This window comes from Ranitomeya imitator, chromosome 9 (genome assembly GCF_032444005.1).
Source record: "Ranitomeya imitator isolate aRanImi1 chromosome 9, aRanImi1.pri, whole genome shotgun sequence".
NCBI lineage: Eukaryota > Metazoa > Chordata > Amphibia > Anura > Dendrobatidae > Ranitomeya > Ranitomeya imitator.
The window spans coordinates 30,525,195-30,551,899 of record NC_091290.1 but is presented as its reverse complement, the minus strand read 5'-3'; the positions used below and the strand labels follow the sequence as shown (position 1 = coordinate 30,551,899).

The 26,705-nt window shown below is 44.8% G+C and overlaps 1 protein-coding gene across 2 annotated transcripts in view; it reads left to right on the top strand.

Annotated features, from left to right (window-relative positions):
- The window catches only part of PC (pyruvate carboxylase), a 358,273-nt gene that overhangs the window by 127,289 nt on the left and 204,279 nt on the right, over nt 1-26,705 (top strand). For both annotated transcript variants that reach the window (XM_069740167.1, XM_069740166.1), the window contains exon 8: nt 19,623-19,741. In XM_069740167.1, the coding sequence (XP_069596268.1) occupies nt 19,623-19,741 (119 nt within the window). The remainder of the gene's footprint in view (nt 1-19,622; nt 19,742-26,705) is intronic.

Sequence of the window (26,705 nt, the reverse complement as noted above, 5' to 3'; positions counted from 1 at the left end):
CACATACTGGATTTGCTATGGCTTTTCAGACAGAAATCTGCAGTAAGATGGAACAGCAGCAATATGAATGAGATATGAGCAATTGATGAGATTTCCCTGGAAGTTAGAATTGGCAAAAAATCCAACTGGAGCTCCAGTGACAACTCTTATTTGGTGCCCAGCCGGCGTTGATGTTTCCAACCTCCAGGAATGATCTGTCACGTGTGACCACTGCAGCCAATCACATGTGATGACTTTAGTGCGGGACAGATGAGGATAGATGTATATTTACACCAGAATCTGTCCAATATGGTGCAGCTTGGCTGTTCTGGATTTCCTCTATGATGTCCTCTTTTTGTGACCATAACCTAACTGTAACAAGGGAAGTAATTGTACATCCATGACAAAACCAGGATGGGTGTACAGTCCATCAAGCAAGATAAAGGACCTTTTACTTCTGCTGTTATTTTTCCTTATCTTACCGCTTTTCATTTATTTACTCCACTCCAAAGTTATCACTGCCAATGTACAATATATGGACAAAAATATCAGGACACACGTCTTAATTGTTGAATTCAGGTTTTTCATTCCGTTCCTTTGGCACAAGTGTATAACTTCCGACACGTCACCCCTGGTGTATAACTTTCGTCCCTCCCTCCCCCCCATGCCGTCTGCCTATGCTCACATATGACAGAGCGGCCGGTGGTGCAGAGCTCATTGATACCAGTGCTGTCCTGTAATAGGAGCCACCGGGGTAACAAGTTCGTTCGACATTTCTTCCCTGCATCTTCCTCTCATAACTTGTGAGTGATATTATTGAGAAGTGGAGGGAACTGCAGCAACTCATCCACAAAGTGGAGACCCTGGGGGGGCTGAATGCTGAGGAGCAGAGGGCACAAAAGTCACCAACACTCTGCTGACTTCATAACTAAAGAGTCCAGATCTCCTCTAGTTTTAACGTAATTACAATAACTGCAGAAAAGTCACAAACCCTCTGCTGACTCCATAACTGCAGAGTCTAGATCTCCTCTGGTATTAAGAGCAGCACAAACACTGCGCCCCCGACGGGAGCTTCATGGCCGACTAGTTGCATGTAGCCTTACATCACCAAGCACAATGCCGAGCGTCAGATTGAGTGGTATAAAGCCACCACCACTGGACTCTGGAGGAAACGCATTCTGTGTTCTTACGGATCATTTTTCAATATCTGACTTCTGATAGATAAACTTTGCCTTCCCAGAATAGTAGAAGCTGCATAGTGGGGACCAACGCCATACTAATGCTTTTTGATTGAGAATGGGATGGCATGGAAGCTCTTGTACATAGCCCAATCCTCTTGGGTCACCTACACATTGTGTGTGTCTGGATATGTCTTCCTTTCCCCTTTAGCTGCTGAATGTTCCCTCCTTGCTCTACATCTATTAGTAGTAGCCATACTGTAATGTGTCTGGTCTATCGGCGTCTCGGCCGGTTGCTGTGGTCACATCTCAGAGCATCTTATTGAATTGTGCTACTTGATTCTTCAGATATGACTTGAGTCCACCTGTTTTGTTAAGGTTCACTCCTTTATGTGAACCCGTCTTTATTTCTGGAATTCCTATACCATTTGCTCTTGTTTTCATCTTTGCCTTGCCGATTCCTATTAGATTTAAGGTTTTAATTTGCTCGAAGTGAGGTTTCTCCCATGTAAACCGTCCATACGAGACCACCTTCTGTTGCACTTTTATGCTCCGAGAAGCTTCTATAGTACATGATGATGAAATACAAAGGTTCTGAATGTGACCAGTTCAGGAAAGTTCTTTCGTTCATTCAGTGCCGGTTACCGTGATCATAATTGGGCCATCCTGTTGGTCATCGTGGTTGGGTGGCTTCATAAGAAGCTCTTCTCTCTTAGCAAAGTGTATTTTCTAGTGAATGTCTCTTCTTTACGAGATGTAATGAAGCTAACCTGATGCCTCTGTTTAGTCTATTTCCGATATTTCGTAGTTGGAAATCCAGCTAATACAGACGGCACTGCTCATCTAAACACGGAGGCAATTAGCCATTGATAGGATCTGATTAACTATCTTCTGAGAACACAATTTCCCTCCCTTGTAGTCAGTCACAGGGGAAATTTCAAGCCAATTTTCCAATCCCGCTGATCAGAGACCTGCACCTGCTGCTTCCTGTCACTTCGGCTGCCCATTATGTATTAATTGTTTGCATACACAGCCTCATTTACATATCCCTATATAGGTCTATTGTCCACACTGGTCCCTACATTGTAGAATCCTCTCCAAAAATTCTGGCACAAGGCTCATTTGAGATCTAGAGGTGATTAGTGGCTTGGATAGGAAAAATGACTAATTATGACTAGAGAATTGGATCTCCATTGTAAGAATTTCTAGGTAAGGCTCCGATGATTGTCTCCATTTTTCCAACCGGAATAAGGGGTCCAGCGTATGTTATAAACAGAGGCCGCCTTACACTGGCATCCGTCACTTGTAGAATTTAATGGATATGTCACAAACTTTTCCATCTAATATGATGTATTTGTTAGACGGATGCCACTATTGCCTTTGGGTGACCGATGCCACTATTAGGCTTCCATTTTCCCGTAGACTAGAATGCCATCTATATAATAGATATGTCCTGAAAGGCTCATGATGTAAGTGTTTAATGGATTTCAGCCATATCTGATGAAGTGTCCAGTTCAGATACGAAACTCGTTGGTTTTGTACTTTAAACCCTGTCAGTCAGAAGCACCCAGGATTAGATTTTACGTGAACATTTTGGATAGTCTCGCTGTTAAAAATTCTATATAATAATAGTTGATTGATTTTCACTTTTTAAAAGTATAGATGCATCTCCTTTCAGCACTGAGTGGCGTCAGTCCAAAAATTGAGTATTTGTGCTTTTTCTTATTTTCTTTTTTTATTGCAAGTGTGGTCCTAAGGAGTTTGGAGCACGTTAACTCGACACAGAGATACGTCTTCAGTAGTGTTGCCCCTCATAGCTCAACTCTTCTAGTTGCATAGACTGACATCCTCTATAATCCGATCCTCTCACTCCAATCTCCAGGACTTCTCTTGTGCTGCACTAGTTTTTTGGAATGCGCTACCCCGAACAATCTAGTTAATTTCCAGTATCTACACTTTCAAGATTGTCCTAAAAACACATTTCTTTAGACTTGCCTATCACCTCACCTCACTAGTCTATTATAGGAATCAAAATTATTTGGTATCCTATATGGGTTTTTACTGAATGCCTGTGACAAATGCCATACAGTGACATCCATCACTCAAAGTTTCCAAAACATTATCGGAAGGCTTTCAAATATATAAAAGCAACCAAATCCAGCGCTGCTTCTCTGCCGCTGCTCCAATCTTTGAAGAGAGGCTGCAGCAGTGACCTAACTACAGCGCGTGTGACTGCTGCAGCCAATCACTGGGCTCATTGTGTTAGCGATGCCACTGCTGAATCCAACGAATGCGCTGCGTTCTTTCACGACATCAACTAAAACCAGCGCAGAGGGTGAGCATAGCCGTCGTTGTGATTTTAACACTCCTTAAGCCTATGGATGAATAAAAATGGATTCTGGGCGCCTCCTTTTAATGGACTCTGCCGAATCGATATCCTCGTCTACTTTACTATTTCTTAGAGTCCCTCCTTTGGCCTTCACCTGATGATTGAGCCTCTCTGAGAGGTTCTTTGTGGGCGTTCCTTGCCGTTACTCGCTAAATGTTGAACAGTCAGTGGGTCATTTTGGATCTGACCCGATTTTAACAATGTCTCTTTTCATTTCCTATTCCCTTTGGTCACCGTGAGTTTCCATTCTTTGTGCCAAGCATACAACATAACCCCCCCGCCGCCGGCTCATGTTTTTATTACTGCAGGTGTCACGCTTCCCGACAGTAGTTTTTATCAGGAAGATTTAGCTGCGTAAGTTAGCAATAACCTGACTCCAAAGTGGATTTCTCTCGTATGAAAACCACAGGGGCTGCGATTTAGTGCAGCGATACGGCAAGCGATGCATCCGCTGCTGACACGGCAAGAAACATAATGTGGCCATTAGGTGGGCCTAATCTATCGGTGGAGGTGCAAGTTAAAGGTAAAGTCTTGTTGACTGTAGATTGGCCCTATTTGCTGGTTGCGATGATGTATGTCACGGAGGAGACCTCCGACATCGTAGTGATTTGCCTACTGATCGGCGTATTAGGTGTCATCATCCCCATCCTTATTACAGGGTATTCTTCACCTTTTCTCCGATTGGAGCTGAGCAGTGAGCTTCATCTTCTTTTATTTTTTTCCCCCCCTTTGGTTTAGTGTTTTCCGTGTTCTCTTTTCGGGCAGCCTGCCATCTGCCTGAGGGGTGAACAGGAAGGCACACGGCGCGCATGTAAAGTACCATCCAGCCAGTGCCCTACTGCGGCCTTAATAATTCACTTACTGCTCGCTCCCCGTTGCCCAAGTCCGCAGCTTCCTAGCGAGGAACGAAAAGGCAAAATTTACATATTTTAGAAAAAGTGCTTATCCAGCAGGCCTCCGATCCCCGTACAGCAGCTGCTCGGGATAAGGCCTAATAATACCAGGAGCTGCCGATTGTTCCTAAAAGATCAGTCACCGGTGCGCGGTAAATATAATAAATGTTACGCTCTCCGAGACTTTCCATCATCGTTTGTGAATGTTTTTTTTTTCTTTTCTAATATGTCTGGGAACATACATTTCCTTGACCGTGAAATATACGAAACCTTTTACTTTTGTGCTCACATCTGTACGTGACGTCTCAGACTGGAGCCTATGGATGCTGCGTATTCGGGTGGGTATCCGCTGTGCATGATGGATTTGATGCGCAAAGTAAATGACCACGTTGTGTAATCGCCTATTTTGAGTAGTTAAGAAGTTTCTTAAAAGGAACTTGAAATATAGAAGTTAAAAGGGTTTATCCCACGGATAGAAGTAACTCTCCATTACATTACCCATATCGATGCAAAAACATCAGCCCCCTCAGCCCATCAGTGCAAAAACATCAGCCCCCTCAGCCCATCAGTGCAAAAACATCAGCCCCCTCAGCCCATCAGTGCAAAAACATCAGCCCCCTCAGCCCATCAGTGCAAAAACATCAGCCCCCTCAGCCCATCAGTGCAAAAACATCAGCCCCTTTCCTCCTTTACTGCTCTGGTCTCCTCACTGCTTGTGGGCGCAGCAGCTCCTACCTTGTGACCGGGAGGGAATGTGCCGTTAGGCTACGTTCACATTAGTGTTGTGCGCCGCAGCGTCAGCGACGCAACACACGCAAAAACGCGCCAAAACGCATGCAAAAACGCTGCATCTTGCGACACATGCGTGGTTTTTTGATGAAATTTGGACGCAAGAAAAATGCAACTTGTTGCGTTTTCTTGGTCCGACGCTTGCGGCAAAAAAGACGCATGCGTCGCACAACGCAACAAACAAAAACGCATGCGTCCCCCATGTTAAATATACGGGCGCATGACGCATGCGTCGCCCGACGCAAACCCGACGCAAACTAGCATAACGCTAGTGTGAACGTAGCCTTATTGCACCGCCGTCAGGTGCTCCCAAATCCTCTTCTCATTTCTTCCCCCTCTGTTCACTTTTTCTTTCTTTTTTTTTCTCTTTTTTTTAAAATTTTTCTTTCTTTTGTGTTCTTTTTTTTTAAAAATAATTAAGAAAAAAATGGGCTACAAGAGCCACAGCCAGCTCACCGACAGACCAACGGAGCGCGGAAACCTCGTCCTGACCCAGACGTGTAGTAATGGAAGATGAGAAGAAAAATGCGTTTTCAGCTCCTTTAAAAATTCTGAAAAAGTCTTTATTGATCCATAAAAATATAAAATAGTGCAAATCCTTGCACAAAGTGGTTCCACTTGTCTGCATCCACTTTGTGCAAGGATCTGCACTATTTTATATGGATCAATAAAGACTTTTTTGACATTTTTAAGGAGCTGGAAAATGCATTTTTTTTCTTTTTCTTTATCTCTCACTTTTTTTTTTCTTTTGCTCTTTCTTTTCCTCACTTGCTCTTTCTCGCTACCTTTCTCACTTTCTTTCTCGCCCTTTCTTTCGCGCCCTTTCTTTCGCGCCCTCTCTTTCGCGCCCTGTCTTTCGCGCCCTCTCTTTCGCGCCCCCTCTTTCGCGCCCCCTCTTTCGCGCCCCCTCTTTCGCGCCCCCTCTTTCGCGCCCCCTCTTTCGCGCCCTCTCTTTCGCGCCCTCTCTTTCGCGCCCTCTCTTTCGCGCCCTCTCTTTCGCGCCCCCTCTTTTGCGCCCCCTCTTTTGCGCCCCCTCTTTTGCGCCCCCTCTTTTGCGCCCCCTCTTTTGCGCCCCCTCTTTTGCGCCCCCTCTTTTGCGCCCCTCTTTTGCGCCCCTCTTTTGCGCCCCCTCTTTTGCGCCCCCTCTTTTGCGCCCCCTCTTTTGCGCCCCCTCTTTTGCGCCCCCTCTTTTGCGCCCCCTCTTTTGCGCCCCCTCTTTTGCGCCCCCTCTTTTGCGCCCCCTCTTTTGCGCCCCCTCTTTTGCGCCCCCTCTTTTGCGCCCCCTCTTTTGCGCCCCCTCTTTTGCGCCCCCTCTTTTGCGCCCCCTCTTTTGCGCCCCCTCTTTCGCGCCCCCTCTTTCGCGCCCCCTCTTTCGCGCCCCCTCTCTTTCGCGCCCTCTCTTTCTCGCCCTCTCCTTATTTTCTGATTTTATACTTTTTTTTTTTTTTTTTTCTTAAATTTTTTAGTTTGGGTCCGGATACTCCAGGAGAGTTAGGACATCACAGTCCGCTCTTGAGTCATGGATGTCGCAAGTCTGAAACCTGCTTTATGGTGATTGTTGATTTTTTTTTTTTTTTTTTTTGTGTGGCTTTTTGTTTATCACTTAGCAGGAGGATTTGTTTGCTGCCTAATTTTCCCAGAGATCCCCCAACACTCCCTATTTTATTTTTTAGGAAGCCTTCTTGTCTCCTACATGCGTCTTCTAGGAACGATACAGAAACGCCACACATGACTGCTGCGTGTGGATCTCCATAATGTGCAGTCCCTCTACGTGGAGCGTCTCAATAGCTCCTGCACGATTTAGACTATTTCAAGAAGAGTCATCTTTTAAGTACTTAATGCGGAATATTTCTTCAAGCATGTCTGTATATTGAAAGGCACAATGACTCGCACGCAGGAACTAATAGTCTGTCGCTTCAAACCTTATAGTAATGACAAGTTTGTCAAAATGATCAGTCAAGAAGAATTGCTACTTCCCCTATTGGGTGACACGGAGAACAATGCTGCTTTATAGACTGTTTTACTGCATCACTGACCAATAAATGTAGCAGATGTGCCTCGCTATGCTCTATGGATTGTATCACGGGGTGTCTGAAATAGTCCTGTAAGAGGCAGAACCTGCGACCACCGACTAAATATGTTCTATACATTGACACATAGTTTCCCTTTTTGCTTCTGACCACAGCTCGTGCTGTTATTCGCTCCACTACATTGCAGGTTTGGTGGGTAAAGTATATTCACTGTACTGTTTACTTCCATTCTGCTCGTGTCCTTGGAGGAGGTTTGTTCCCTGTCGAAACACCTGTCATCTCACATTTGTTTCAGTTTCAAAGTCCTTGTCTCTGTCTTTCCACATAACGATCTGCTGCGCCTGTATGCATCGAGAGATGTGAAAATGTGCATGTGTTTATTACGCACGCATTTTCTTTTTGTGAATATTTTAATATTAAAGTTCCAGTTTGGAGCCACTTCATAAGGGTCACCAAACAAGTCCACCAAGAACTTGAAGAAAATGTACCTATCTCGTACCTATCTCGTACCTATCTCGTACCTATCTCGTACCTATCTCGTACCTATCTCGTACCTATCTCGTACCTATCTCGTACCTATCTCGTACCTATCTCGTACCTATCTCGTACCTATCTCGTACCTATCTCGTACCTATCTCGTACCTATCTCGTACCTATCTCGTACCTATCTCGTACCTATCTCGTACCTATCTCGTACCTATCTCGTACCTATCTCGTACCTATCTCGTACCTATCTCGTACCTATCTCGTACCTATCTCGTACCTATCTCGTACCTATCTCGTACCTATCTCGTACCTATCTCGTACCTATCTCGTACCTATCTCGTACCTATCTCGTACCTATCTCGTACCTATCTCGTACCTATCTCGTACCTATCTCGTACCTATCTCGTACCTATCTCGTACCTATCTCGTACCTATCTCGTACCTATCTCGTACCTATCTCGTACCTATCTCGTACCTATCTCGTACCTATCTCGTACCTATCTCGTACCTATCTCGTACCTATCTCGTACCTATCTCGTACCTATCTCGTACCTATCTCGTACCTATCTCGTACCTATCTCGTACCTATCTCGTACCTATCTCGTACCTATCTCGTACCTATCTCGGCTTTGCCTGGCTGGTTATCAAAAATAGAGGGGAACACACACTTTTTTTTTATTTATAGCACAGGCATCGGCTGATGATTACTCCCATCATCCGCCTGCTTTTGCTGTCAGCGGCAGCAAGCGTAGGTTGATGGGAGTAATACTCTCTCACCAGCCGATGCCTCTGTGACCGGAGGGAAACTTTTTACCGCCGGTTACAGCTGAGGTGCTGGCTCATGCTGTCATCAGTCAGCGTGTGCACCACAGCTCTCTGACTTCCGGTAATAATGTTACCACCGATCAGTGGCAGTGTTTGCCACGCTGTCAGGCATTTGAGTGGGGTCCAGGTTCGGGTACTGTTCTGGTACCCAAACCGAATGGTTTTGTTTTTTTTTTTAAATTGTTCGGCCGAACATGGTGGACCCGAACATTTAGGGGTCTGCCCATCACTAGTTATCAGCTAACAAAATATTATGGATATTCTTTTGTGTACTGCGCACAGAGGGAATAGAAAAAAGACCTTCCTTAAACTGTTCCGATAAAGCTGGAAGCTACCATTGTCGATAATGTCTTGTGCTGAAGAATGAAGATTTTTTCTTCACTGGGATGAGGAGGCCAAGGCTGAGCCCTGAAAAACATACCCATCTACTATATAATTGTCTAAGGGTCACTTCCATCTTTCTGTCTGTCCTTTTGTCTGTCCTTCTGTCTTTCTGTCACGGATATTCATTGGTCGCGGCCTCTGTCTGTCATGGAATCCAAGTCGCTGATTGGTCGTGGCAAAACGCCCACGACCATTGCCACGACCAATCAGCGACGGCCACAGTCTGGCGGCAATATGGCCGCTCTTTCCTCCTGGCAGTCAGTGCCCACTCCGTACTCCCCTCCAGTCATCCAGTCAACCCTCACACAGGGTTAATGCCAGCGTTACCGGAGCGGGGTGTAACGCACTCCGGTTACGCAGCTCTTAACCCTGTGTGACCAAGTTTTTACTATTGATGATGCGTATGCAGCATCAATAGTAAAAAGATCTAATGTTACAAATAATAATAATAATAAAAAAACATCATTCTCACACTCCGACATGGCGTCCTGTCCTCGGCCGTGCAAGCGGCAGGTTCCGGTGCTAAGGATGCTATGTGAGAAGGACCTTCCATGACGTCACGATCATGTGACCGCGACGTCATCACAGATCCTGCGCTCATACCAACCCTGGGACCGGAAGCTGCCGCGTGCACTGCAGACAGGCGACAGGACTACAAGGGGCCCTTGGATGGTGAGTATATGTTTCTTTTTTATTTTTTAACCTGTTACATACATGGCTGGGCAATATACTACGTAGCTGGGCAATATACTACGTGACTGGGCAATATACTACGTGACTGGGCAATATACTACGTGACTGGGCAATATACTACGTGGCTGGGCAATAAACTACGTGGCTGGGCAATATGCTACGTGACTGGGCAATATACTACCTGGCTGGGCAATATACTACGTGACTGGGCAATATACTACGTGGCTGGGCAATATACTACGTGGCTGGGCAATATGCTACGTGACTAGGCAATATACTACGTGGCTGGACAATATGCTACGTGGCTGGGCAATATGCTACGTGGCTGGGCAATATACGACGTGGCTGAGCAATATACGACGTGGCTGGGCAATATACTACGTGGCTGGGCAATATACGACGTGGCTGGGCAATATACTTTGTGGCTGGGCAATATGCTACGTGGCTGGGCAATATGCTACGTGGCTGGGCAATATACGACGTGGCTGAGCAATATACGACGTGGCTGGGCAATATACTACGTGGCTGGGCAATATACTACGTGGCTGGGCAATATACTACGTGGCTGGGCAATATACTACGTGGCTGGGCAATATACTACGTGGCTGGGCAATATACTACATGGCTGGGCAATATACTACGTGGCTGGGCAATATGCTACGTGGCTGGGCAATATGCTACGTGGCTGGGCAATATACGACGTGGCTGAGCAATATACGACGTGGCTGGGCAATATACTACGTGGCTGGGCAATATACTACGTGGCTGGGCAATATACTACGTGGCTGGGCAATATACTACGTGGCTGGGCAATATACTACGTGGCTGGGCAATATACTACGTGGCTGGGCAATATACTACGTGGCTGGGCATTATACTACGTGGCTGGGCATTATACTACGTGACTGGGCAATATACTTCTTGGCTGGGCAATATACTACTTGGCTGGGCAATATACTACGTGGCTGGGCAATATACTACGTGGCTGGGCAATATACTACGTGGCTGGGCATTATACTACGTGACTGGGCAATATACTACGTGACTGGGCAATATACTACTTGGCTGGGCAATATACTACTTGGCTGGGCAATATACTACGTGGCTGGGCATTATACTACGTGGCTGGGCATTATACTACGTGGCTGGGCAATATACTACGTGGCTGGGCAATATACTACGTGGCTGGGCAATATACTACGTGGCTGGGCAATATACTACGTGGCTGGGCAATATACTACGTGGACATGCATATTCTAGAATACCCGTTGCGTTAGAATCGGGCCACCATCTAGTAGCATTATACTCCTCCACCAAACTGTACACAGGGCACAGTGGAGTCAGGGGGTAATGTCTTTTTCCTGTAATTTCTCAAACCCAGACTCATCCAACAGATGCCAAATAGAGAAGTGCGATCCATCACTGCACAGAACACGTCTCCAAAGTCCAGTGGTGGTGGCTGTACACCACTCATCTAATGCCTGGCATTGTGCTTGGTGATGTAAGGCTGTATGCAACTGCTCAACCATGAAGCTCCCGGCGTTTGGCGTAGTGTTCTGAAGTTAATACCAGAGGAGGTCTGGACTCTGCAGTTAAGGAGTCAGCAGAGAGTTGGTGATTTTTCTGCCCTCTGCTCCACAGCACTTGGGGGGGCTGGGGCCCCCGCTCTATTACGTTACGGATGCTGTTGTGGTTCCCTGCTCTTCTCAATAGTAATCCTCACAGGTGAAGGGGGAGTCATATAATGTTAGAGTTGGAAGGGACCTCCAGAGTCATCATCTCCAATCCCCTGCTCAATGCAGGATTCACTAAACCATCTCAGACAGATGTCTGTCCAGCCTCTGTTTGAAGACTTCCATTGAAGGAGAACTCACCACCTCTGGTGGCAGCCTGTTCCACTCTTGATCTCCCTCACTGTCAAAGTTTTTTTCAATATCTAATCTGTGTCTATATGTGAATGTGAATATTCATGAACGGACATGTTACCCTGGTGGCTCCTATTACAGGACCACGCTGGCAGTGAGCTCTGGACCACCGGTCATTCTGTCACGTGTTCGTAAAACAGGCAGCATAGTGGAGGGCCGGAGGTTATACAGCTGGGGAAATGGGGTCTGATGCTGTACACTGTGGGGCAATGGTGTTGGATATTACACAACGGGGGACAATGGGGCCCAATGTTGTTCACCATGGGGCGATGGGCCGGATGTCATACACTGGGGTGGCAATGGGGCCCCGATGTTATACACTGGAGGGGCAGTGGGGTAGGAACCCCCTTAAATGGCCCATGTCCTTTCACCCGTTTTCTCATTTAATAAATAAAACTGATACATCTGCAAATAAGACATAACTTTTAAATTAAATGAACTCCCCAAATATCACTCAACTCATACTTTCCTGTCTGTCCAATCGCATACTGGCATGAGAGAGGTTATTGGACAATGGCCGACACGGTGCATAATGAGAAGTGAGGAAAAGGTTGTTCCTGCACCTATAGTGCTGGAAAAATTGCTCATGTAGGGGAAGCACTAGAGTAGATGTAAAATAAGTGTTTGAGAATTAGAACATTTCCTAAATATATAATACATATCTGCACCAGTAGTGTGTGGGGTTTTTTTTGTTTGTTTTTTTGGAGCATATGGACAGAAAACCCATGGATTCCTACCGGTTTTGTTTGGCAGAGCTGGAACGCTTTAAGCTCAGGATTCGTGGAATGACTTTCCTTCTGTTACATTGCTTCAGCCACTCATTAACAGCAGGTTTGTCATGTTTTTTGATTTCCCCCGTCTTTGCCTTCCTTCGATAGTCTTGTAGGCTAAACCTCCGCAGTAGATTAATATTTAAGGTGACAGTTGTCTGGAGCTGCACCCTGCCAGTGGCGCACAGTGTAACGCGCAATAACGAGGTCAGGTCTTTTTGTTTTATCTTATCTTTCTGCCTTTTTAGAAGCGACAATAAGACAACAGCTGCCGTCGGATGCTTTTACCGTCTTCTCGGCAGTAATACTAGCTCAATTTGACTTGCCATATGTTGCTTTTTCACCTGATCTCTTCGTTTCACGATTTTCACTGGCGTAGAAATATTGTCTGTTTGGTAAGGCGAAAAGGTTTCCTGCCAATGGTTGGCGCAGATATTTCAAAAATTATGGAGGAGCGGCGGGAATCGCTATTGTCCAACAGCAGCTGCTTCCAAGAAAGGTGTCGTAAATGCAGCAGAATTATCTCTAGAGCTGAGCTCCGCTCCTGCCCCACAGTCAGGACGACTATATGTTCCTTACAGACCATGAGTTTATTGGTTGTAAATATTCTAAAGCGACATTGCCTTTATGAATAAATAAAAGTTGTTTTTTTCCACAATATTCAAATATTTTTTTTTTATATTTTTGCCTTTTTTTTATCTTTACAATGTTCACCGATTTTACTTATTTTTTTTCTTTTTTCATATTTGACATTTTTCTTCACTGTTCATTGAATGGAAATGTTTGTGTGAGGACTTTTATTTTAATGTTTTCTATTTTGTAGGTGCATTTCCTTATAAATAATTTTTTTTCCTCCAAAAGTCAAAAACTTTTTTTTTTTTTATCGAATTTTTACCTTTTTTTTATTGTTCACAATACTCATGGAAAAATGTACTATCCGTTGCCTATTTTATTTCACTTTTAAAACCAGGTCAGCAAATATATATATATATATATATTTGCTGACCTTGCATTAAAAGTTAAATAAAATAGGCCACAGATAATACATTTTCCCATGGATATATTGAAAACAATAAGAAAAAGGTAAAAAGTAAAATTCGATTAAAAAAAAGTTTTTGACCTTTTGAGGAAAGGATGGATGTGTGTATATATGTGTATGTGTGTGTATATATATATATATATATATATATATATATATATATATATATATATATATATATATATATATATATATATATATATATATATATATATATATATAATTATTTTTAAAGATTTGTGGCCTTTTTTACATTTTTGTTTGTCAATACAGTGCTGTTATAAAGTTTTCACGCAATGCATTAGACAGCAAGGTCTTCAGTTTCATTTTTCTTAATGCATGTTTGGGTTAGAAAAAGTTTTACAATTGGGTTTATTTGAAATGTAAAACTGTTTTGGCTTCTACAGCCTTTATGCTTCACTGTACATAAGTGGCTGCAGAATGTGATATCTGTGAATCTGACAGTCAGCCAGTTTGTCAGCCTTTGTGTTTTTTTACATTCTCCTGCATTTGCCTTAGAGAAGCTTGTAATGCATTGTAATGAATCACAATTCATAGAGGCTGTAGAAATAAATGTTCAAAATGTTTAATATAGCCCGATTTGCAAAAAAGGGAAAAAAAATCCAGTGCCCATAAACTCCTTAAGGGTTGGGCTGCTTAACCTGTTTTCAACCTGCTATTTAGGAAAGACTTTAAAAATTGTATAACAAAGGGATTGTCTATTACTTTCCCATTGAGATTGATCATCAATGTGAGATTGGTGGGGGGGCTGATCAGCTGCGATCAGAAGATTTGGTGTTGTGAATTCAGCTTTTGGGCTCCCTCCGGTGGTTGTAGAGGGTAATGCAGTTGTGCCTGGACTGCAGGATTGGACAGGTGTATCTACTAATTGCAAAACTGACTGGGGTATATAGCTTTGCAGGACTCTTTAGTCCCTGCCAGTTGTCCATTGTTTTTGGAGGATTCACATCCCTTCTGGTCTCTCCTGTTCGCTGTGCTTTTCTTCAAAGATAAGTCCTGGCTTTGTTTTTGCTGTCCACCTGCTGTGGACCTTATAGTTCTGTGCATTTTCATGTTTTGTCTTGTCCAGCTTTGTCTGTGAAGTATTTTTTGCAGCCTTGCTGTGTCTCTGGAGATGCAGATATACCCTCCATGTCTTTAGTCAGATGTGGTGTTTTGTATTTTCTGTGGTGGATATTTTCTAGTGTTTTAATACTGACCGCATAGTACTCTGTTCTATTCTTTCTATTTAGCTAGTATGGCCTCCTATGCTAAATCCTGATTTCATGTCTGCGTATGTTTTTTTCCTCTCCTCTCACGGTTAATATTTGTGGGGGGCTGTCTGTCCTTAGGGGATTTTCTCTGAGGCAAGATAGGTTTCCTGTTTCTGTCTTTAGGAGTAGTTAGTTTCTTAGGCTGTGTCGAGGGGTCTAGGGAGTGTTAGGTACCCCCCACGGCTACTTCTAGTTGCGCTGCTAGGTTCAGGGTTTGCGGTCAGTACAGGTACCAACTTCTCCAGAGTACGTCTCATGCTGCTCCAAGGCCACCATATTATAACAATTCGGTTCTGGGTGTTCATGGTAATTCTTGCTGCTTCTGTGCTCGGACAACCCAATATTTTCATAGTGTTTGTCATAGGGGCAATGCGTATCGTAATAACCTGTCCGGTATTTCAATTTCATTGCTTTCTCATAGTTTCTGGTAGTTCTCCTTTTAAGATCATGTCACGTATAGGCAGCATTATTCTTGCTCAGGTGTGCCCGAGTAGCCATGAAACCTAGTTGTTACCGCACACCTCTCTGTTTTGTTAGCTGTGCATTGAGTTGAGCTGAGAAGGAAAGCGATTCATCATTGTCTTATAGCGTCTTCACACCAACCCTTTTCAGATGAGCCGTAACATTAAAACCATTGATAAGTGAAGTGAGGAACATTGATTATCTTGTGACAATGGCATTTGTCAAGGGGTGGAATTCATTCGGCAACTGAACAGTTAGTCTTTGAGAAATGGGATAATTTGGCAAGTGCAAGGGTCATAGAGACTTTGACTTAAGTCATATTGTGATGTCTAGGTGACTTTGTGCTCCTTGTAAGTATTGTACCAACTGAAAGTGGTTATAGGAAGGACAAACAGTGAATACGGTATCACGAATTGCAAAGGGCCACCACACACATTAGTCTAATGTCGGACGAACCTGCCAATATCGACACTCTTTTATGTATTGTTGCCCCAAGAATTTTTTTCAGGGAGGTAACAATCTGGCATTTCCAATGTCGACTGCTGAAACTATTGTTCTGAGATAAGCCGCCTCCAGACATATATCTGGCATCAGCTCTCCTGGAGAAATGATTGTTCTTCTGCCAAAAGAGTGCTCCTATGTGTGAGAGCCGGCCGAGATGAATGCCAGGTGAACGATCCATCAAAACAATTTAACGGCCGATGGGTTGGTGCGGAAAAAACACATTCAGCATGGCAGCTAGCTTCAAAGCTACAGAACAATCAGAATGACCATGCGGGCCACCACCGAAAGAGTCTACAATTGTGCACATGAGGATCAGAACTTGGCCATAAAGCAGAAGAAGGCTGCCCGGTCTAAGAAGTCATATGTTTTTTTTCCTTGCATTTGTATCATGTGGAGAGCCATGGGGGAAGAGATGGCGCAAGAATGAGCTGATGGAGGCAATGTGATACTCTAGATCTACTGAGAAAGCCTGACATTCGTGTGGATGTGACCTACTCTAAACATAGTTGTGGACCATGTCCACCTATTCATGGGAGCTTTAATCTCTAATGACCGTGGATTCTTTCAACAGGATGATGCCCCTTCATAACAAAAATTCAAGATAATTTGGAAAACGAGTCCTACCCAACCAAGGTTGATGCAACTCGCAACTTTATTTATTGGGTGACCAACCCTGGTTAATTTGTGTCTTTTGCCGAAAATTAGCTGGTCGAGAGTTGTTCCAATGCCGGAGTACAAAAGGGATCAGCTTTCCTTGAAGATGGAGTTTTCGGAAGTGTGTAAAGCGCTAATGCAACAATTCTTCAAGTGGTCGAGACAACTATTACAGCTAATGGGGACTTCAATGTGACCTCCAGATGTCAAAACACCTCAATGCCCTAGAGGACAAATGGAAAGGGTTGACTAAATTGGCCAACAATACCAGACGATAAAGTATCACCGATGAAACAGTGTATTCCTGCTGTAATGGGCATAACATTTGCCCAGGTTTTATTTGAATGTTATAATTAATACTTTCGGATTTGCTGATTTAATACAGGAACTGTGCTTCCTCTGCCAAACTAAATGTTAAACTTTTTGCTACGTTGTAGTTGTTAGTCTGGGCATGGTTCCAGATCTGGCAAGTACAATCGTGACCTTTTCATTTTGGGTATGGATAGCTGAACTCAGACAGCCAGCAATACAAGTCATAAAGAGTCTATCCCTCCGCATGAGGAATAGATCAAGGGGAATGAGCACTCTCTGTCCTTTATGGCTATTCATTACTTTCTGGGAAAAAAAAAGTAATCTTAATCTCTGATATCGGATAAGAGAATCACGGTCGGAAAAAAACATTTTCATCCTTTCTTGTAGATTATTTATTTCATATCTCCATTAGCTCTCAGAAAAATATCTAGGGGTTTGAATACATAAAATTAAAGAGGCAAAAAAGAACATGCACAAGACATGAGTTACGGAGTGCTAGACTGGTACAGAAGAGCCTTGCCCCTGAGGGCTCATCTATGGGAGGAGCAGGGGTGAGATCAGATGCAGATTAGTCATGTCGTTGATGGGGCTTTTTAGGTTGCTCTTTGGAAAAGTAGTATGTAGGTCGAGGAGGGGACTAATGTCTTGGGCTAACGAGAGTGCTATAGATGAGGATATACATGTATTCATTAGCCTTCTGACTGAGCACTCCTCCACCTCTTAGCCACAGGTGTTTTAATCGCAGCGTGTCCATTACCCCTCCACAGAAAGAGGTAATTTAGTCTAAGAAGAGGATTCACAGGTTCCCATTCAGATGAAGGCGTTTATTCTCAGCGAGGAAAGTTTAGGACCTGGTATACGAGAGATGCCTTAATGTGGCTACCAGGTACACATGAATCGGCCAATTTATGCGCTAAACGCTCTCATTTTTTCATATTTCTAGTGCTTTAATGCAGTTCAATTTTCATGTTAGCATGTTTTAGCGCCGCAGTGTGCTGTCTTATTTAGGCTACTTTTACACTAGCGTCGGTACGGGCCCGTCGCAGTGCGTTGGCCCGACGTACTGACGCAAACTGCGAAAAAAAAAAGAACAACGTGGGCAGCGGATGCTGTTTTACAATGCATCCGCTGCCCCATTGTAAGGTCCGGGGAGGAGGGGGAGGACTCGACGCACCAAAAAAAGTTACATGGAACTTTTTTTGCGCCGACGGTCCGCCAAAACATGATGCATCCGTCGCACGACAGATGCGACGCGTGGCGATACGTTGCAATGCGTCGCTAATGAAAGTCTATGGAGAGAAACGCATCCTGCGGCCAACTTTGCAGGATGCGTTTTTACTCCAAAACGACGCATTGCGACGTACGTCAAAAAAAGCTAGTGTGAAAGTAGCCTTATTTCACTGTATACGAGTTGGTGACTCTAGGTTCAGCACCTGTTCACACTTCTATGTTTGGATGTGACGGGCAGTTTTTTTGAAAAAAGGTTTTGGTGAAAGGCATTCTTGGGTCCTGGTAAGCGAGGATTGCCTTATCGTGGCTACCAGGTACACATGAATTGGCCAATTTATGCGCTGAACTTTCTCAATTTTTCATATTTCTAGTGCAGTAATGCAACCCAATTTTCATATTTCATGTTTGCAAGTTTTGGCATTACAGAGTGCTGCCTTTTTTGTTTGTAGGTTTTGGAGAGTCGTGTCATTAATAGTGATGAGTGAACGTGCTTGGGTGATGTCTTATCTCATGGTCAGGTGTTATCCGAGTATCTGGAGGTACTGGTATGTTATGTGTGAGTCCCTGCGGCTGCATGATTTGCATCTGTGTGACAGCCTCAACACATGCAGGGGTTTCCTGTTTGTTAAACAACCTCATCACAAGGGGATTCCCTAATAGCCACAAATCACGTAGCCATGCGGACGCTAACATAATATACAACCATTTCCAGATGCTTGGAGAACACCCAAGCATCCTCGGATAAGACGTTATCTGTGCACTTTCGCTCATCACTAATTATTAGTATTTTATCGGTGATGACTGGCACACAGTAGATCATGGGCGCACAACCTATGACCCACAATGTCAATCTGTTCCGCACCCAAACCTCTGGTTACCGATATTTTGGTCACTGGTGGCTTCTCGCATGCATATTTTATATCTGGGAGAAGAGGAGTTCCAAGTAGGCAGGAGCATGGATAGCTAAGTACTAATGATGCACCGCATGGCCATCTCTGAATCCCCATGCATCGAGAGAATGGTGATCTCCTACTGAACCCTTTGTGGCCATCCAGTAAAAGTAAATGATGGTGAAAAGGTGGCCATGCCCGTGTGTGGCTATCCTCATTGTCGCTTTATGGAAGCCGTAAAATAATTGGTCAATTTAGCACTGACAATGGAGAGAGTTGCTTCCATAACCTCTTACTTTCTGGAGTGCAAACGAGTAGTAAAAATTGACTTCCAGTCTACTGACACATTGGAGTCCTGGAAGTCGAACCAGCACCAGTCATCCATTTGTAGCCTATAATTTCAATATGCCACAAATGTCTCTTTAAAGTTTTATTGCAGCGTCAGGGCCTGATTACTTCAAACTTTGGTTGTGGCTGTTGGGCCAGAAAAAGATTGTGCATCCGTGCAGTAGAGGAACAGGAAGATTGAAAAACCAGCGTGAGGAGTTGATGAATTGTGAAGGATTTTACGATGAAGGACCTCAAACGAAAAGATGATGTCTTATACTAGGCAGCATTTGATAAGGAAATGTACACAAATTGTGGATAACTTGGGGGTTGAAGAATGAGCGGATTCGAGAACTACCGTACTTCATCTCCAGTTCCAATTTTGAACTTTTTCTACTACATAGTCACATTTTGCTCAGTTGCTTGAGTCATTACAGTAAAATAATCTTTTGTCACCAAGAGACTTCTTCTGATTTGTCCTGGTGGCAATGACCAAAGACCTAGAACAATGACTGTTTACAAGTTTTTTTCTATAAATGACACCACTTGGTTTAATGGTTGTGCTCAAATTCTGTTCTTTTGTCTGCAGGTTGGCTATGAAAATGCAGGTACCGTTGAGTTCCTTGTGGATAAACATGGCAAACATTACTTCATCGAGGTCAACTCTCGACTGCAGGTGGAACACACTGTGACGGAGGAGATAACAGAGTACGTTTCTTTTCGCTTTCTTTTTTCAGCAGGAAGTTTCTTTTAAGTTTTAGGCGTTTAGGCTCTGATCCCATCAAGGCTTGGACCACACGCAGACTTTGTAGCACGATTTCAGTTTTGGACCCCTTCAGGACATTTTTTTTTTTTTAATAAGGAGTTCAAACAGGTGCAATTAATACAGGTAATGAGTGCAGAGTAGGCGGCTTCTTAAAGAAAAACTACCATGTCTATTAGAGGCAGAATTCTTCCTCGTTGGTCGGTGATCAAATACTTACTTATTTCATGAAATAAAATGCAATTTAGTCATGTAAAAATCATACTATGTGATTTTCTGGTTTTTATTTGTAGATTCTGTCTCAGTTAGTGTACCTACAATAAAAAGCTTTACTATTAGCTGTGCCCCCAGTAAAATGTAGATCCTGACAAGCCACACGCGACTTGCATGGAAGCATATGGGGGCACAGTCGTGTGTGACCCGCAGTCAGATCAAGCAGGAATTCTTGTGAAATGTGTGGCTGCGGGTCATAACCACGCGATCCTGTTGACAGTCATAAGATGCGAAGTTACAACGCGTCACCACAATAGTCCGGTCACACGACCCGAGTAGCCCTTGTCTGGGAGCATAATCGGATTAACATCTCGACGCATTAAATGTCGTGTAATTATAACACAAGGAAATTTCTATCTAGAGCATTTAATAGCAATTGATCGGTTAGTGAATTAATGTCTTCTCACACATCTGAACACTTTAAGTGCACTTTCCATGCATTATTAAACCCATGAGAAGTGCATTTTATACAGAACGCTCCTTGTAATTCACACTGTTGACTTGCGCAACCCAAGCAGATCCGGGTTTACTAATCGGTTTGATAAATGTTTATTCCCAAGTTTGTAAGTTATTCTATGTTTGGGGTTGGGAATAACTTCCTGACTACTGAGACCTCCACCGCTTCCGAGATGTTGGAGTGGTGGTTGATCATGAGCACTGTTGGACCCTTCATTGGTCGATCATGAGCTCTGTTGGGACCATTCATTCTTATGGGAATACTGAAAACATGCCGGCGATCCCATTAAGAACGAATGGGGTGGCAGTACACATGATTGACCACCTCACCATTCACACAAGCCCTGCTTTCCAGGATCAGTCGGGTTACCAGCAGTCGGACCTCCAGCGATGAAGAAGTTGTCCTCGATCCCAACAGTTTCTCCCTGACAGTCAAACCCATATAAATGGTTTGTCCTCTACTCGGACAACACCTTCTCGAGCCCTATGTTTCACCCTTGTAAAATAATAATAATGCCTATACTCACCCCTGGTATCAGCGCTGTTCCAGTGGTGTTGGCATTCGATGACATTATGTCACACGATCCCTGCAGCTAATCATCCTTGACTTCATTCTCTCCGGATGACTTTGATTGACTGCAGGGATTGTATGACATTATGGCTCGGCTGGGGCAGCGCCGCCGGCTCGGCTGGGGCAGCGCCGCCGGCTCGGCTGGGGCAGCGCCGCCGGCTCGGCTGGGGCAGCGCCGCCGGCTCGGCTGGGGCAGCGCCGCCGGCTCGGCTGGGGCAGCGCCGCCGGCTCGGCTGGGGCAGCGCCGCCGGCTCGGCTGGGGCAGCGCCGCCGGCTCGGCTGGGGCAGCGCCGCCGGCTCGGCTGGGGCAGCGCCGCCGGCTCGGCTGGGGCAGCGCCGCCGGCTCGGCTGGGGCAGCGCCGCCGGCTCGGCTGGGGCAGCGCCGCCGGCTCGGCTGGGGCAGCGCCGCCGGCTCGGCTGGGGCAGCGCCGCCGGCTCGGCTGGGGCAGCGCCGCCGGCTCGGCTGGGGCAGCGCCGCCGGCTCGGCTGGGGCAGCGCCGCCGGCTCGGCTGGGGCAGCGCCGCCGGCTCGGCTGGGGCAGCGCCGCCGGCTCGGCTGGGGCAGCGCCGCCGGCTCGGCTGGGGCAGCGCCGCCGGCTCGGCTGGGGCAGCGCCGCCGGCTCGGCTGGGGCAGCGCCGCCGGCTCGGCTGGGGCAGCGCCGCCGGCTCGGCTGGGGCAGCGCCGCCGGCTCGGCTGGGGCAGCGCCGCCGGCTCGGCTGGGGCAGCGCCGCCGGCTCCGGAGGGGAGTATAGGCATTATTATTTTACAAGGGGGAAACATGGGAAATGAGTAGGAGCTGTGCGAGTTGTGGACGGCCGCTTTAAGTATATAACGGCTTGTATTATTCATGATGGTAATATATTCTGACGCGTTCTGGTGTTTTTATCACATCCCCATCAGATACATGTAATACCCTAGAACCGTTTTATACTTCATCATCGCGAGGGCCCTGTAGATCGAGGCCACGTGAGATCTTTCACTGCTCTGTAAGGCTTTTTTCATCCCAAATCCTTAAATGAACCGATGGCCTGGTGGGAATAACAGCACTTTGCGTTTCACCTGATGTCACATCCATCCAGAATATTTTCCTTTCTTGAGCCTCTTTACCATCCCTTGTAGACGGCGGATCATGGACTGCTATTCCTGGCGTTTGTACGGCGGAGGATCACAACCTCCCAATTCCCTGCTCTTCTTCTCCTCCTTGTATATTCTGCCTTTATGCCTTCCCTTCCTCTTTTCTTGCCCACAACGACCTCTACGGCTTCGTTATCCGCTCTACTTCTGTGACACACACAGCTACGTTCCACTCACTTTTCTCATTTATTTCTATAATCGCACCAGATTTGCTTTCTGCACAGTCAACTTTATTTTCTACAGTACTTTGAATTGTATTTCCGCTTTTGTTTTCTTGCTACGAAAAGTATTCTTGTATACCATGCCGTTATAATTGTGATAGTCCAAGACCTCTGTGTGCAAAACTACATGTGGCTTGTTGTGGCTGCAAACACAGTAGAAACCATAAAAAAACATGCTGCAAAACTGTGACAAAGTGTGTGGCAATTATTGTGGCTCAACTGCATCATGTAAGGAGGCAGAAGACTTCGCCGGTTTCATTATCACGGACAGGGTTACAATGAATGATAACACCAGATCCACCATTCACAATAGGTGATATCACAGCTCACCTCCTCCTCCTGTACAATGACTGACAACACCTCTATATACAGGTCCTTCTCAAAAAATTAGCATATAGTGTTAAATTTCATTATTTCCCATAATGTAATGATTACAATTAAACTTTCATATATTATAGATTCATTATCCACCAACTGAAATTTGTCAGGTCTTTTATTGGTTTAATACTGATGATTTTGGCATACAACTCCTGATAACCCAAAAAACCTGTCTCAATAAATTAGCATATCAAGAAAAGGTTCTCTAAACGACCTATTACCCTAATCTTCTGAATCAACTAATTGACTCTAAACACATGCAAAAGATACCTGAGGCTTTTATAAACTCCCTGCCTGGTTCATTACTCAAAACCCCCATCATGGGTAAGACTAGCGACCTGACAGATGTCAAGAAGGCCATCATTGACACCCTCAAGCAAGAGGGTAAGACCCAGAAAGAAATTTCTCAACAAATAGGCTGTTCCCAGAGTGCTGTATCAAGGCACCTCAATGGTAAGTCTGTTGGAAGGAAACAATGTGGCAGAAAACGCTGTACAACGAGAAGAGGAGACCGGACCCTGAGGAAGATTGTGGAGAAGGACCGATTCCAGACCTTGGGGAACCTGAGGAAGCAGTGGACTGAGTCTGGTGTGGAAACATCCAGAGCCACCGTGCATAGGCGTGTGCAGGAAATGGGCTACAGGTGCCGCATTCCCCAGGTAAAGCCACTTTTGAACCATAAACAGCGGCAGAGGCGCCTGACCTGGGCTACAGAGAAGCAGCACTGGACTGTTGCTAAGTGGTCCCAAGTACTTTTTTCTGATGAAAGCAAATTTTGCATGTCATTCGGAAATCAAGGTGCCAGAGTCTGGAGGAAGACTGGGGAGAAGGAAATGCCAAAATGCCTGAAGTCCAGTGTCAAGTACCCACAGTCAGTGATGGTGTGGGGTGCCATGTCAGCTGCTGGTGTTGGTCCACTGTGTTTCATCAAGGGCAGGGTCAATGCAGCTAGCTATCAGGAGATTTTGGAGCACTTCATGCTTCCATCGGCTGAAATGCTTTATGGAGATGAAGATTTCATTTTTCAGCACGACCTGGCACCTGCTCACAGTGCCAAAACCACTGGTAAATGGTTTACTGACCATGGTATTACTGTGCTCAATTGGCCTGCCAACTCTCCTGACCTGAACCCCATAGAGAATCTGTGGGATATTGTGAAGAGAAAGTTGAGAGACGCAAGACCCAACACTCTGGATGAGCTTAAGGCCGCTATTGAAGCATCCTGGGCCTCCATAACATCTCAGCAGTGTCACAGGCTGATTGCCTCCATGCCACGCCGCATTGAAGCAGTCATTTCTGCCAAAGGATTCCCGACCAAGTATTGAGTGCATAACTGAACATTATTATTTGTTGGTTTTTTTGTTTGTTATTAAAAAACACTTTTATTTGATTGGATGGGTGAAATATGCTAATTTATTGAGACAGCTTTTTTGGGTTATCAGGAGTTGTATGCCAAAATCATCAGTATTAAAACAATAAAAGACCTGACATTTCAGTTGGTGGATAATGAATCTATAATATATGAAAGTTTAATTGTAATCATTACATTATGGTAAATAATGAAATTTAACACTATATGCTAATTTTTTGAGAAGGACCTGTACAGTAGATAACACAGGATCCACCATTCACAATAGGCGATATCATAGCTCACCTCCTCCTCCTGTACAATGACTGATAATACCTCTATATACAGTAGACATCATCTATTGTGAATGGTGGATCCTGTGTTATCTACTGTATATAGAGGTGTTATCAGTCATTGTACAGGAGGAGGAGGTGAGCTGTGATATCACCTATTGTGAATGGTGGATCCTGTGTTATCTACTATATATAGAGGTGTTATCAGACATTGTACAGCAGGAGGTGAGCTGTGACATCACCTCCTGTGTTGTCACAGCTCACCTTCTCCTCTACAATGACTGTTAGCACCTCTATATATAGTAGATAACACCGGATCCTCCATTCACAATAGTTGATGTCACAGCTCACCTCCTCCTCCTGTACAATGAAATATATTTCCGGGAGGAATACCAGAGGAATTTTACAGGGCATGCTCCTAACATGCTGTGGTTCTCAGCACTGGGTTGATTTGAGGTCCTCATTGAGTATCGTTCTCGATGCCCCAGGTAGTCCGGCTCGTACATGGATGATCTTTCTGCACGGATTTTGGAGATTTTGCATTCCGTGTAGGAAGAATTCAATGTCGCCTTGAAGTTCCCATCATTTCCTACTATTTCATCTCAGTGGGTATCATGGGGATAAGCTGTGTCCCAGTAACTACTGCTGGCATCTGCGCCAGCCTGGAGGCAGCGCAGGACTGTGAACTGCTGGATTCGAGAGGCACCGTTCCTTTTTGTCATCCATATCCTTAGCAGCTGCCGTCTGGAAGACCAAACTGCTCCCTCCGCATGTCCACCCCCTCATCCATCCAGACCCCATGTCTTCAGAGCGATTGTTTTTGACAACGCAGTGATTTTGTGCTGCAACTTTCGGCACCCCGTAGGTAGTCAACACATGCTAAATGCAAAATAACAGCTTTGCTGATAAATGGAGGCCTGAATAGTTACATCACAGATCCCTAGGAGGACTGATGCATTCATATATGTGACAGCTCTGCTATAGATGCTTGGCACAAATCCTCATCATGGGGCCGGGAGCAATCATTTTGCAGTATTCTTCTATTTTTGTTATGGCATCATGGAAGAAAATATTACATTTCACCAGTACATGTAGTATTAGGTGCTGTATTTTCCTAGGTTTACACAGGACAATGTGCCGCCAAGAGCGATGATCTTTTGTGAAGCACAAAAGATCATTTCACCCGACGAACAAGCAAACCTCTTGTTCTTCGGGTGAAATGATCTTTTGTGCTGTACAAAAGATCATTGTTCTGGCGGCGTACCGTCCTGTGTAAACAGGACTCGCTGCTGAGAACTATTGGAACGTCAGTCTAGACTGCAGGATTATCGTTCACTATAATTGTGCAGTGTAAATTGACCTTAAGTGGAGTCACTCGCCACCAAACTGCAAAATAAAGTAGCTGAACGTTTATGTGGAGGACTTGGCCCTTGTAGGAAACTTATCAGCAGTATACATTAAAATGTAGAAGTGACAGAGAAATCGAATTTCAATCCATATGCAAATGAGGGAACTTTGGTGTATCCTCCTTGCACCATTATGTTCCCAACTTGCATTTTTAGCACTTCCCTGATTTAAGTTTGAGCGCTGCCAATCTGCATCCCATTGAGTTGATGAAATGATATCCGGAGCACTCGCCTTAGTGTTTGAGAAAGCAGAAGGGACGGAGCTGTTCCCAGATCTGCACTGCAAGAGGGGAAAGTTTCTTCTGTTTTAAGGTTTAACAGAATCAACAGACCGGAGGCAAGAAGGAAATAAGTGTGGGATAGAAGCAAATAAAGGCAGCAGCATTCTGGAATTACACAGACCTTAAATCCAGCCTACATTACTGAGAGAGACACTCCTATAAGATGAAAAAAACTGAAACTTGGATCATGCTCCAATCTGTATGTCGGTGGGTTTGAAAACGAATGAAGGAATGAACACTGCAAACTGAAAACTTGTCAGTAAGTGCAGGAATGAAGCTGTGCTGATACATGAGCAAATAAAGGCCGCAGCATCCTGGATTTCCACAGATGTGACTTCCAGCCTATACAGTTAGGTCCATATATATTTGGCAGGGACAACATTTTTCTAATTTTGGGTCTAGACATTACAACAATGAATTTTAAACCAAACAATTCAGATCCCGTTGAAGTTCAGACTTTCAGCTTTCATTTGAGGGTATCCACATTAAAATTGGACGAAGGGTTTAGGAGTTTCAGCTCCTTAACATGTGCCACTCTGTTTTTAAAG